We start from the raw sequence: 11,427 nt of genomic DNA, 5'->3' as shown, positions 1-11,427 counted from the left end.
GAGGGCAGATTAACTACACAGTTCCTCCCCATGCTGCCCTCCTGCCATTTACCTTCCTTCAACACCATATAACCCATTACAAACACACAACACACACACACACACACACAACACTCCCACACACTTCCCAAACACACACACACAGCACACAACACTCCCACACACTCCCAAACACAACACACACACACACACCCTCAAGGCAGTGTGGTGCCAGGGAGAGAATCCAGGTCGTTTTTGTTACGCTCATTCAAGCTACACAGTAGAAGATGCCGTGCCTTCAAAGGGAAAGGGCCAGTGCCAATACTATTGATTCGAATGTCACATGAAATAAGCTGTCATTGGGAATAGGGCTGGGAGCGAAAAGGAAATGTTTCATTTTTATTAGATTGGTGAGTCTGTAATCATCTTGTTGGGCGACTGGCAGGATAAGCATAGACAAGCATGATATATCCAGATGAAGTATTGGTACGTGTAGCTGACTCCTTTTGCTTCTACATGAGATATACAGGAAGTATAGAACTAATCCTAAATACTGTATGTTTGCTGGTTTATAATGACATGATCACTCACGCGCTGTATTATTAAGATATTCACAAAGTGAACCAATGAGGACGCTACATCTCTGAAGTCAATAGCCATGAGACAATCATAAATCAACAAACGTTTACACTTGACCCTTGACCTCTGAAATTAACCTCTGGCTTCTTTGAACGCGTTCCTCCTGGAAGGAAGCAGGTGCGTGGGTCGTGGTGCAGTCGTGTCTGTATTTACACCAGTGCACTGGTAGGGGCTTTCTCAGCACATGATAAACACCTGAGAGAGGAAGAAGAGAGGAGGAGAGAGGAAGAAGGAGGATGGTGAGAGGAGAAGAAGTAGGACAGAGGGTGAGAGGAGAGAGAGAGTAGGAGAGAGGAAGAAAAAAGAAGGATGAGGAAAGGAGAAGAGGTAGAGAGGAGAAGAAATAGGCAGAGAGGAGAGGGTAAGGAAAGAGGAGTAGCGAGAAGTAGGAGAAGGGAGTAGGAGAGAGGAGAGGGAGTAAGAGAGAGGAGAGGGAGTAAGAGAGAGCGAAGAGGAGTAGGAGAGAGGGATGAGAGAAACCGAAGGGTAGTTAGGAGATAGAGAGAGAGAGAGTGAGGAACAGGAGAGGGGGAGAGGAGAAGACGAGAGTGAGGAACAGAGAGAGGAGAAGGAGAGTGAGGAAACAGGAGAGAGGAGAGAGACGAGTGAGGAACAGGAGAGAAGAGTGAGGAACAGGAGAGAGGAGAGAGAGAGAGGATAGAGAGAGAGAGAGAAGAGAGGAACAAGAGAGAGAGGAGTGCAGGAACAGGAGAGAGAGAGAGAGAGAGAGTGAGGAACAGGAGAGAGGAGAAAGAGAGAGTGAGGAAACAGGAGAGAGAGAGAGAGAGAGTGAGGAACAGGAGAGAGGAGAGAGAGTGAGGAACAGAGGAGAGGAGAGAGAGAGAGAGGAGAGAGAGGAACAGGAGAGGAAGGAGAGAGAGAAGTGAGTGAGGAACAGGAGAGAGAGAGAGAGAGAGAGGGACAGGAGAGAGCAATAAAGGCAATACATTCCTAATAGGCAAACTTTCCATAGACAAGCCTAATCATAACCCAAACAATGATCTGATGAGTACGTGAAATTCTTGAGTCAATAATTCGATACTTCTACACTATGTCACTACGACATTACTTTAATATTCTTTTAGTTATGGGTATCAAACATCAATGATATGTTACAGTTTATAATGACATTTTCACCAACACTTCCTTTAAAAAAGTGTCATATAGTCGTGTTAATGCTGACTGTAACTGAGACATGCTAGACGCTCGACCTTGTGGACGCTGCAGTTGTAGAAGACAACAGCTGAGTGTTGCGCTGAAAGACCAGGCCCGTTCTTGGACTTGAGGATGAGAGCTGAACTATTCTGGTGATCACCTGGGAGGGAGGCGAGCACACAGAGGAAAACACTATGAGCAGGTTGGACGCACTCTAACATATTACATTACCTGGGATGTATTCACTAGCAACCAAAACTCGGAACCAAACGGCAACCAAAGAGAAGCACCATGGAACATAACGGAGAGAGACCCTATTCTGATTTGTCGTATAAAACTCTTGTTTGTTGTTGTGAAATGTTTTCCATTGCAAAATGTTTTTTAACTGTTTGCAAAGGTGTGCACTAATGATTACCCCCAGAGCACCTCAACCAAATGGGAGGGGATGACTGATTTTATGTCTTTATCTACTATATCAGAGATGTACTGACTCAAAGATCTTCTAGTCTGAATTATATATCTTACTATATCAGAGATGTACTGACTCTAAGATCTCAAGTCTGAATTATATATCTATATATCAGAGATGTACTGACTCTAAGATCTCAAGTCTGAATTATATATCTACTATATCAGAAGATGTACTGACTCTAGGATCTCTAGTCTGAATTATATATCTACTATATCAGAGATGTACTGACTCTAAGATCTCAAGTCTGAATTAATATCTACTATATCAGAGATGTACTGACTCTAAAGATCTCAAGTCTGAATTATATATCTACTATATCAGGAGATGTACTGACCAGCTATCTCTAGTCTGAATTATATATCTACTATATCAGAGATGTACTGACCAGTATCTCAAGTCTGAATTATATATATACTATATCAGAGATGTACTGACCAGTATCTTCTAGTCTGAATTATATATCTACTATACCAGAGATGTACTGACTCTAAGGATCTCTAGTCTGAATCTATATATCTACTATATCAGAGATGTAACTGACTAGTATCTCTAGTCTGAATTATATCACTACTATATCAGAGATGTACTGACTCTAAGATCTCTAGGTTAATGGAGGTGTCTACAGAGAGAGTCTGTCTGCTCCTGTCCTTCTGTCTGGTTTCCTAATGAAGGACTGTGTGTTAATGGAGGTGTCTATAGAGATAGTCTGTCTGCTCCTGTCCTTCTGTCTGGCTCCTAATGAAGGACTGTGTGTGTAATGGAGGTGTCTACAGAGAGAGTCTGTCTGCTCCTGTCTTTCTGTCTGCTTCCTAATGAAGGACTGTGTTGTTAATGGAGGTGTCTACAGAGAAGAGTCTGTTCTGCTATCCTGTCCTGTCTGTCTGGCTTCCTAATGAAGGACTACTCCATGTTTAATTCACAGGCCCGACACAGACATGTCCTCCCCCAAAGACAAAGAGAACATTGTCGTCTCCTCCCTCTCTCTGTCACTCTTGTCTTCTTTCTACCCTTCTTCGCTGCCTCTCTCTGTCGCTCGGTCTTCGTCTCCGTTCCTCTCTCTTCTCTCTGTCACTCACCGCTCTCTCTCTTTCCTCTTTCCTTTGTGTTGCTCCTGTCTTCCTATCCCCCCCTCTCTCTCTCTTGCTCGCTCGCTCTCTAACAAAAGGGGTGAATCGTTCATCAATCATAGTAAAGTGTGGCTGACAATGAATCTGTCCTAATTAGAGCACCTAAATGTTACCTTGATGCCTGCTAGGCTGCTATCACTAGCTCACTACCCCTCCCTGCAGGGCCCCTCGACTCTCTCTCTCTCTGACACTGCCTGAACAAGATGGCTGCCTAATGAGGCACTCCATCCATACCCCTTAGTATGGTGTTTCCTAAAGGCAAAATAGACGTGTGTGTGTGTGTGTGTGTAGTGATGATTGAGTCCGGAGTTTGGTGTGGTGTGTTTTACACCCTGCGTAATAGCCCATGTACACTGTAAGTGCCCCCCCCTGTACTGTAAGTGTGTCCCACTCTGTACTGTAAGCAGGGGTTTAGTGTGTGTTAGGCCTCAGTGGGTCCCTCAGCCCTGTAATTTCATGGTGGTCTGCTTGCCCGCTCCCAATACTTATAGGTGTTATTATTCATGCCAGGCTGTATACAATCCCACCGTTGGGCTCTCACCCACCCGAGGCCGCCTGCCAAAAAGCCAGTCATCTGCTAATTTAGCTAGTGTATGGTTATCCTAGACTGGGTCCCAAATGGCACCTATTCCCTACCTTTGACCAGGCTCTGGCCCAAAAGCACTACATAGAGAAATTTGGGATATGCAGGCTCAACATCAACTAAAATGAAAGTGTCCATGTGAATGGCCTTTGTCTCTCTTCTAAGACCTTTAGTCCTTCCCACCTTAACATTAGGCTAGCAGCTTTCTCTTCAGCTCCTGTTCATTCACTATGAACACTGAGGTAGAGAAAAGTATTTAAAAGAGATTCGCTAAATGCGGTAAACAAATAAACATCTGCAGAGTATTTGTAGGAGGAACAATCAGGGGTTTTCTTCTTCTTTTCTCTTTAGCAGCATTAGCGTTGTGCCAATGTGAAGCAGTAGCTATGCGTTACGCGCTCCTTACTACTTTTGAGGAGGCGTTAGCTTAGCCAACGTAAAGCAACAGCTAGCGTTTAGCGCTCCCTTACTACTTTGAGGAGGCGTTAGCGTAGCCAATGTGTAGCAGCAGCTAGCGTTAGCACTCCCCTGCTTCTATTGAGGCGCGGGCAGCGTCTTCATATCTCCACATGGAGACGTCTGGGTATTATGAAAGATTACCAGTCCTCCAGACAGCCGCCCAGATGTGATGCACTTTTCAATTATACCTGGGTTAACCAACCACGTCAAGGAGGAGAGAAGCGGAGGGATGAGAGAGGGACAAGGAAGCTTATCTCGGAGAATGAATGCTGTCAAAAGCATTTTTTGGCACAGCGGATTAATTAACCGCTCCTCCCCTCACTTTGCCTTCGAAATGAGTCCCGGAGAGGTGGAGTGATCTGCCCGCGCTCAGGGCTGTTGGGGTCTCACATGTCTCTGTCTGTTCTGACTGCATACCTCCTCGGTGAGAGAGTAAATAAACCCTGGCGCTCTGTAACGACGGTTGATTGGATGACTAAACACGTCCTAGGGCGCTGCTCCGAGGGCTTCCGGGCTACGATGGGTAACAGGGAACGTAAGCCCTCGGAACCCCAGGCCACACAAAGACCCAAATGAGACGCAAATCAGTTCCCACATTTAGCAGGTCCCTGGCTTAATGAGTTAGTGTTTTGGCTTCATACTTATTAAACTAGTTAGTGTTTTGGCTTCATACTTAAACTAGTTAGTGTTTTGGCTTCATACTTAAACTAGTTAGTGTTTTGGCTTCATCAGTAACACCTCCATTAGTGTCAATACACTCATGTAAACCACCTAAAAAAAATAAAAATAAAAAGACATACTCAAAAGAAAAACCGAGCTCTTTGATTGGTCTGTAATCAGTCAGGTATCTTATGCTACAGACCTTTGTCTACGATAATGCGAGGCACCTCCTTCTCGGCAGGCGAGCTGCACCTGATGCGGTTCCCCTCCACCAGACCGTCCATCTCAGCCAGGTCCTCAAAGGTACAGTTGACCCCTGCAGACAACTCTGGGACGTTATGGGCCTCCAGGATCAGCTGTGGGGAGAAGACAGAGGGGGGTTACATCAGGGGAGAAGAGCGGAGTACAGGGAGGGGGTGGAGCGGTCCTGTGTGGCTCAGTCAGTAGAGCATGGCGCTTTCAACGCCAGGGATGTGGGTTTGATTCCCACGGGGGATCAGTAGGTAAATATATGCASTCACTACTGTAAGTAACTCTGGATAAGAGCGTCTGCTAAATGACTCAAATGGCGTGAGAATTGGGAGATATTCCATTAGTAGAATTGAGAGATACAGCGATGGGATAGATGAATGTATCGTGTCATCAGATGGTGGAGGGATAGATGGGGGAGAGAGGAGGGAAAAGAGGACAGCTGGGGGTAAGGATCCCCTGTAGACATACCATACCGTGATGAAGCCACAACATTGAGGGTTCAGTGAGTAGCAGTTCACCCTACATCACATCACACATCAGTATAGGCTCTGGTGTCCCAAATAGCAACCTGATCCCTATGTAGAGCACTACTGTTGATCAGGTGGCCCATATAGCTTGGTTCAAAAGTAGTGCACTATATAGGAAAAAGGCTGGCATTTGGGACGCAGCCTATATTAGCATATCACAACAGAAACATCAACATGACAGGATGTCTTCAGAGAGGCAGGAAGTCTTTCCTGTCCAGAGGACCATCTACAGCTCTCGCTGACTCACCCATCCATCAACTCATGGACATGAGAGAGAAGGAGAGAGAGTGAAGGAGAGGGAGAGAGAGTGAAAGAGAGAAAGTGAAGGAGAGGGAGAGAGAGTGAAAGAGAGAGAGAAATTGATAGGAGAGTGAGAAGCGATGAAAGAGAGAAAGTGAAGGAGAGGAGAGAGAGTGAAGGAGAGAGAGTGAAAGAGAGAATGTGAAGGAAGAGAGTGAAGGGGAAAGATGAAAGAGAGAAAGTGAAGGAGAGGGAGAGAGAGTGAAGGAGAGGAGAGAGGGAGAGAGATAGAAATAAAAAGACAAGGAGAGAAGAAGACAGCAGGACATGTTTGTTGAGCATCAGCTCTGTGTTTTACAAAGCCGCTGGCGATTCTTTGACTGTTTGTCATCTGGTGAACAGTTGGAGGCCAATGCCCTCCTTGCTCTGTCCCCCCGGGCTACCCACCATGCCCTGCGGCAGGCCGCGCCAATTTCACATCCCACATCTACGAGTGGAGGGAGGGGGGAGGAGGGAGGGAGGGAGGAGCTAGGGGAAAGGAGAGGAGGAAGGTGAGAGGAAATTAGGTATGGGGGGGGGGGGGGCAGAAATGAAGGGAAGAAAGAGGCAGGATGAGAAAAGGAAGGAGAAAAGAAAAAAACAGTGAAACAAGTATGCAAGGAGGCAGGAGGGAGGGAGGGAATGAGGAAGAGAAGGATGTAGATTCCTGTTGTTGATAGTGCTGCGTAAACTGCTCTCTCTCTAAAGAGCAGAGGATGAGTGGGGGGGGGGGACTTGACAGACTTGACAGAGTAGAATAATAGTCTCCTTGAGCAAGTGAGAAAGGGGAGAAAAAATATGAATGGGGTCAAGACCAAAAATAAATATTGAGGTGGCAAATAGAGGAGGCCTTGCATCCTTCTGTGTTTGGCCGCAGCACATTTATAATACGGCGCCAGAGAAGCTCCTGTACGGTGCGGAGGGCTGACCTGGACTGTTTTTATATTGCTGTTTAGTGTTTAATGAAAAGTCTTTAGGCTGTCGCTCGGCACCGTACAGATACAGGAGCTTCCCTTACTGTAGAGGAGCCACACGCAGCCTGGGTCAGAGACACAGCCCTCTTCCCACTTCATTCCTTCTTCCTTTTAAGGAGCAATGTGGCGCAAGTTTCTTCAATTACATTTGGAGCAGTCGCGGCCCCCGAGCCGCCCGGGCCTAAACATGAGTAGGAAAATAAGCTGTGTTCCGTGTCAATTGAATCACACACACACACATGGAGAGAAATAGGTTCTCGCGTCTCTCCTTAATACACTGTGTCTCGCGTGGAGGATATGATGTGATAGATCGTATTGGCTTGGTGCCATAGTGACATAAAGAGGAGGATGTTGATCTGGGGGGGGGGTTCATTTAGATGCATACTGTACACGCCTCCTTGATTAGTATGACTGTGGCAGATTATGACAGCTGAATATACGATGCATTATACTGTAATAAACACATGATTATCTTATGACTGTCATCCACTGAGAACAGAGTGTGAGATTTTCATATGCCTTTTGGAATCCTATTACAATGTGTGAACACATCTATTTTCACAAGCTGTGAGCATATTTGAATTCTCATTGTAGTGAGAGACAAGCAGCCTGGTGACAAGTCATTATCTTCTCTTCTCTGTCTGGAGGCATGTGAATACAGACCTACAGCAATATACTTGTAATAACACTAACAGTAGAGTCCAGACCTCCTCTGTGGAAGCTATTAGAATTGTATTTTATCTCAACAGGGAGCGATCTGGTGAGTTTACTAGCACCTGCTCTAGGAAGTCTTTATAGGATGGCTGTTATATCTACAGACAATCAGAGATACTCTAAAACAAATGCAAGAGGAAACGCTAATGGGCAAATAAAGGAAAAAAACACATCAATGCTTTTATGAGAGAAACTCTAGTTTCAATAGCCAAATCGCTCTACGTGTTGAGAGTCCTCTGTAGAGGGCTCCAGCTTATCTTTTTAAACAAATATTTTAATACGGAAAAGGTCAAGGACTGGCCCTGCCTGCCCTCCCAGTCTCACCAATCAATTGGAGGGAGATCTGTTCCGTAGAGAAAGGTTAAACACTCTCAAAACGCCAAGGCAGTGTGTGTGTGTGTGTGGTGTGTGGTTGTGTTGTGTGTGTGTGTGTGTGTGTGTGGTGGTGTGTGTGTGTGTGTGTGTGTGTGTGTGGGTGTGTGTGTGTGTGGGTGTGTGTGTGTGTGTGTGTGTGTGTGTGTGTGTTACACACTCTCGCTCTCCATGAATATGATATATTATTATTATTACACCCTGGAGCTGAATGTTCAGACAGTACGCTGAGAGTAGTCTTACTACCTACCCTCCTGATTTACGTTTATATACTTGGCCAGCAGAGATTAAAAGCAATCTCATATCCCCATTACGTATAAAATGGGATTGAAATGACACCGTAGATCGTTGGTATTCAAAGTTTGGGGGGGGAACTGCAGTGGGTCGTCATCAAAATATATTTTTGGGGTGTGGGGGGTCTAAAATAACAGCACAGATTATTGAGAAAGATTTTTGAAAAATTAATTTGATTGAGGGAATGATTTTTGTTGTTTTTCATTATAATAAGACATGAAAATGTAATGAATTGAAGGTTACTTGTTAAAAAATCTAATTTAAGGTTGTGTCATTATTGTGGGGTGGGGTCATGAATAAATATAACAAAAATAATGGGTTCCCCAGAAATTCCGGAGGATAAAATGGGTCCCAGCTGAAAAAGTTTGACTACCACTGTCATAGTGGACAGGTGGATGCAGTATATTGCATTGATTGCAGTACTGTTCTGCAGTCCAGTCCTACGGACACACACAGCCAAGCACACGGAAACGGAATTTAGTTCCAAGCATGAACATAGCTGAAGAGAACCTGGTGTACATGTTCTGCCGTCACCCCTATCCGCCAGAAACACCAGGCCAGACTTGTTATTCACCATAACCAGGTGTGGTGTGATTCTACAGAAGGGTTAGTGTCCTGGGGAGTGTTTGTGTACAGTTCATCTGATTGGCGCCTGGTGGGTGGCGGCGGGATTACACAGGAGATAAGAGGGAAAGGCTACGGCCTGCTTTGATGGGTTACTGACACGACAAACACAGGTGGAGGAGGAGAGAGTACACACACATACACACACACAAACACACACACACACAGCGTCCCTCAAAGGAGCTGCCCAGATCAGCAAGACTCATACAGTCATACAGTGACCTAAGACAGCAGAGGTGTTAAGACAGGCAGACTGACCAGTAGACACCTCTAGTGTGGAGGAGAGGTGTTAAGAACAGATAGACTGACCAGTAGACACTTAGTGTGGAAGGAGAGTGCTAAGACAGCAGACTGACCAGTAGACACCTCTAGTGGGAGGAGAGGTGTTAAGACAGCAGACTGACCAATAGACACCTCTAGTGTGGGAGGAGAGGTGTTAAGACAGCAGACTGACCAGTAGACACCTCTAGTGTGGAGGGAGAGGTGTTAAGACAGCAGACTGACCAGTAGACACCTCTAGTGTGAGAGGAGAGGTGCTAAGACAGCAGACTGACCGGTAGACACCTCTAGTGTGGAGGCGAGAGGTGTTAAGACAGCAGACTGACCGTAGACACCTCAGTGTGGAGGGAGAGGTGTTAAGACAGCAGACTGACCGTAGACACCTCTAGTGATGGAGCGAGAGGTTTTAGACAGCAGACCTGACCAGTAGACACCTCTAGTATGGAGGGAGAAGGTGTTAAGACAGGCAGACTGACCAGTAGACACCTCTAGTGTGGAGGGAGAGGTGTTAAGACAGCAGACTGACCAGTAGACACCTCTAGTGTGGGGAGAGGTGTTAAGACAGCAGACTGACCGAGTAGACACCTCTAGGTATGGAGGGAGAGGTGTTAAGACAGCAGACTGACCAGTACACACTCTAGTGTGGAGGGAGAGGTGTTAAGACAGCAGGCACTGACCAGTAGACACCTCTAGTGTGGAGGGAGAGGTGTTAAAACAGCAGACTGACCATAGACACCTCTAGTGGGGAGGGAGAGGTGTTAAGACAGCACAGACTGACCGGTAGACACCTCTAGTGTAAAGGGAGAGGTGTTAAGACAGCAGACTGACCAGTAGACACCTCTAGTGTGGAGGGGAGAGGTGTTAAGACAGCAGACTGACCAGTAGACACCTCTAGTGTGGAGGGAGAGGTGTTAAGACAGCAGACTGACCGGTAGACACCTCTTAGTGTGGAGGGAGCGGTGTTAAGACAGCAGACTGACCGGTAGACACCTCTAGTGTGGAGGGAGAGGTGTTTTAGTGCCAGCAACACAACACAATCCCAGCTGATTCCATACACAAATATCAGATCAGCTGATAGGGTATGCAGTATGAATATATAATACCCACCCAGTGGGCAAAAACAGAAGTGAAATTATTTCATTGTTATAACCATGTTATGTTCTCCTAGCGGGAGGGTTTTCAGTAGCCGTCTACGAACCATCCTGATCTCGCCAGCTTCCATTCTGTTCCAGTGAAGCGAGACCAGGATGGTTCGTACGAGGCCAGGTTTTTAGTGCCAGCAAAACAGCATCACCCCAGTCATTCCATGAACAATACCAGAGCAGCAGCTACACAGCGTCTATATAACCCCCATTATCACTGATCATTACAGTCTGTGGAAGCCTGGAAGCCAACGATAATAACATGTTGTCTAGATAGACAGACACAGAACACAGCTGCAATATACAGATGATTAGATGATGGTTAGGTGGCATGAGGTAATGCTAGGGGAAACCCTGGCCTTGATGGACAGATCTGTAAGGACCTGTGACATATGAGGGGATAATTACGTTATGGCCATTGGCTAAAGATGATTCCCCAGGCTTAACCGTGTTAGTGAGGCACAACATCAATACCTTCAACTATGACATGGTTCATTGGACCACTAAAATGGTTGGGCGTCTCCTGTTTTCCTCCTAATCTGATTTTTCTGATGTGACCGCTCATTCAGTCATTGGATGCAATACCAGATGATGGTATATTGTATRCTGATATGGTTTCTGGTCACCATAGTAACTGTAAGCCTACTAAAATGCAATAATATCGGTCATTGTGCCAGACACTTCTTTTTCATTTTAGACCGGTCAGGTTCAGTGGGGCACGAAATGAGAGAAAACATTTCAAAACGGAGGAGGCGCTATCTGAAGATGTCCAATAAGAATGCCAATATTACATTTTTCCGTCTCAAAAGGTTTTCTGTTTTCGTGCCTAGTGGACAGGACCCAGGAGGAAGTAGTGTTTTGACCACTCTTTGACCGTGCGAAGTGGTCACCACTCA

The 11,427-nt window shown here is 45.9% G+C and overlaps 1 protein-coding gene across 1 annotated transcript in view; it reads right to left on the bottom strand.

Annotated features, from left to right (window-relative positions):
* Nucleotides 1-1,829: 1,829 nt before the first annotated feature.
* The window catches only part of LOC139026830 (plexin-A4-like), a gene marked incomplete at both ends in the record, with an annotated part of 9,723 nt that continues 125 nt past the window's right edge, over nucleotides 1,830-11,427 (bottom strand). The window contains 2 exons of the mRNA XM_070442100.1: nucleotides 1,830-1,933; nucleotides 5,277-5,430. Of these exons, the coding sequence (XP_070298201.1) occupies nucleotides 1,830-1,933; nucleotides 5,277-5,430 (258 nt within the window). The remainder of the gene's footprint in view (nucleotides 1,934-5,276; nucleotides 5,431-11,427) is intronic.

This window comes from Salvelinus sp. IW2-2015, unplaced genomic scaffold (genome assembly GCF_002910315.2).
Source record: "Salvelinus sp. IW2-2015 unplaced genomic scaffold, ASM291031v2 Un_scaffold5959, whole genome shotgun sequence".
Taxonomy (NCBI): Eukaryota; Metazoa; Chordata; class Actinopteri; order Salmoniformes; family Salmonidae; genus Salvelinus; species Salvelinus sp. IW2-2015.
The sequence above is the reverse complement of the archived record's forward strand: the minus strand, read 5'-3'. Positions and strand labels throughout refer to the sequence as shown.